At 38.7% G+C, this 2,711-nt stretch overlaps 1 protein-coding gene across 1 annotated transcript in view; it reads left to right on the top strand.

Annotated features, from left to right (window-relative positions):
- LOC104986824 (solute carrier family 23 member 2-like) overlaps positions 1 to 2,673 on the top strand; it is a 12,803-nt gene extending 10,130 nt beyond the window's left edge. The window contains exon 3 of the mRNA XM_010837500.1: positions 2,113 to 2,673. Within this exon, the coding sequence (XP_010835802.1) occupies positions 2,113 to 2,242 (130 nt within the window). The 3' untranslated portion in view covers positions 2,243 to 2,673. The remainder of the gene's footprint in view (positions 1 to 2,112) is intronic.
- Positions 2,674 to 2,711: the final 38 nt, after the last annotated feature.

Here is a 2,711-nt window from a genome sequence, read left to right as displayed (position 1 = left end):
TGGCTGCAATCACCATCTGCAGTGATTTTGGAGCCCCCAAAAATAAAGTCTGACACTATTTCCACTGTTTCCCCATCTATTTCCCATGAAGTGATGGGACCAGATGCCATGATCTTAGTTTTCTGAATGTTGAGCTTTAAGCCAACTTTTTCACTCTCCTCTTTCACTTTCATCAGGAGACTTTTTTTTAGGACATAGGAATAAACTCTAGTAAATTAATGGAAACAATTCATCTTGCTCTTGAACATAAAATGTATTTAGTAGTTTCAAAAAGGTAGAGGGAATTCCCTGGTTGTTCAGTGGTGAGGATTCAGTACTTTTGATGCAAGTTCCCTTGGTGGGTGAACTAAGATTCTGCAAGCTGAGAGGTGCAACCAAAAAAAAAAAAAGGTAAAAAGTGCATCTATCATGTTAGTACATTATCCCAACTACATGTAATAATCTTGAAAAAAATAACATGAACAGAGTTAGAAAAATGCTGAACTACTTGAAAATTTTGAAATATCCCTTAAATAAGTTCTAAGTTAGGGATATAATAACAGAAAATATTTTTTAAGTGAAAACAAATCTCACCATCAGTAAAACTGTTTTAAATATATTTTGGCAGTGTCTAATTTCTATGTAATGAGTAAAATAGTTTATAGACAAGGAAAAACAGACATAAAAATCACATCTTTTGTGACTTAATGAAATGCAAATTCACTTTTGTCAGGATTTCATTATATGCCTATTAAACTAAAAAAATGAAATGAGAAACCCCAATATTGATAGATTGTATAATACTAACCTTGGTGCTGGAGGGATAGAAAAGAAAACTAGACTTCTCTGCCTTCAAGGAACCCAGTAATACTGAAATGGCTGAGGCCATGGTGGTATAGCAATGATGGATTGTTTATAAGTATAACTGTAAACTGTTTAAAGAATCCCTGAGACTAAGTTACTGTAAATGACTAGTTTGTTAGTACAAGGGCTAAACAGGAAATATGTAACTAGAATATAAGTGGGAGTTTTGTCTCACTCACTGTGGTATTTCCAATACTTGACAACCAGTGCCTCCCACAGAGCAAGTCCTCAGTAAATATTTGTTGAATGAATGAAATGTGCATATGGAATTACAGCAAAAAACTGAAACACAAATCTTGGATTACATACTGTCTGTACCTATGATATGCAAAGGTGTCTATGTTCATTTTAAAAGCTCGAAAGGGATTTTGCAATGATATAGTGTGTTTCCCTTCTCTGTCAAGATACTGAGCTTCATAATTTCTATGAATTTTTAATTGAAGTATAGTTAATTTACAACATTGTGTTAGTTTCAAGTATATAGCAAATTGATTCAGTTATACGTATATATATGTATAACATTTATATATATAAATGTATATTATATATAGATTCTCTTTCATTATAGATTATTATAAAATAGATTATAGTTCCCTGTGCTATACAGAGGGTCCTTGTTGTTTACCTATTATATATATAACAGTGTATACACGTTAATCCCAAATTCCTAATTTATCTCTCCCCACCATAATTTTTTAACTAAAAAATCGTTCATACATACCCATTCCATCACCCATGTTTCCTGCCCTGTCTGTGCCATATATTCCAATCTCTTTTGGAGCCTGATGGGTCTAGATTTATGAATCTAGATCAGTTGTTCTCAACCCTGGCTGGTGTTAGAATCACCTGGAGGTCTAAGCTCTCTCCATGCCTGGGTGCACCCGTGAACTCATCTGAGGCTGATGCTCAGCCCTTGCTAGTTCCTATGTTCAGCCAGGACAAAATCCAGTTAGGCAGTAAAACTCTTTCGTATACTTTATATTTTCATTAAATAAAATGGGTTCGTTCTCAAGGAGACTCTTTAAGCTATCTTCGTGGAATCCTGATTTCAAAAGTACTCTTTTAGTATTGTTAAGAACAAGTATCTAAACTGGGTAAGGTACATATGACAAATGCAAGCAAGAGGCTAAGATCCTGTTCCATTCTCCCTCCACACCAGTTCTATTATAATATGCAGGTGAGGAGACTAGGTCAGCCTTAACAGCTTCTGACCTTCTAGTAAGACAGGATTATTGGAGGTTGACTTACCAGGCTATGTTCACCTTGAAGGGAGACAAGTCAGATGGACACTGCTGGAAGTTCTCACAGAGGCCAGAGTGAGACGCTGACCAGGAAGAAGGAAGGCTTGTGTGGGGGACACGCCCTGATAATGGACCTCAAGCATGTTCAGTCCATGTGATAGAAAGGAATCTGGAGGTAGAGGTCTGGAATCGCCTTTCATTTTTGAAGGCACAAAGGAATCTAGCCACCCAGATTCTAGGCTGTGCATCTCTTGTCAGTGGGGGAACTTGACGTGTGTGCACTGTGTTTTGATCCTGGGGTCTGGGGAAGTTTCTGTGGGACTGAGGAAGACAGTGGCACCCACCAAACGTGCTCCCTGAGCTCTGTGCTGCCCCAGATCATTTCCCAGTATGTGACTCTCTGCTCCTGGGCTCGCATCTCCAGGACTGGGATTAGGTCTGCTGATCTTATCCTCCCCACCTCTCCTACCTGTCCAAAGTTTGGCAAAGTTCATGGATCTGACTTGGAGATTGATAAGAGTTCCCTCGGAGAAGGCAATGGCACCCCACTCCAGTACGCTTGCCTGGAAAATCCCATGGACAGAGGAGCCTGGTAGGCTGCAGTCCATGGGCTCACAAAGAGTCAGA

Source organism: Bison bison, unplaced genomic scaffold (assembly GCF_000754665.1).
Source record: "Bison bison bison isolate TAMUID 2011002044 unplaced genomic scaffold, Bison_UMD1.0 scf7180017845857, whole genome shotgun sequence".
Taxonomy (NCBI): Eukaryota; Metazoa; Chordata; class Mammalia; order Artiodactyla; family Bovidae; genus Bison; species Bison bison.
Note: the sequence above shows the minus strand (reverse complement) of the source record. Positions and strands in the feature narration are given on the sequence as shown.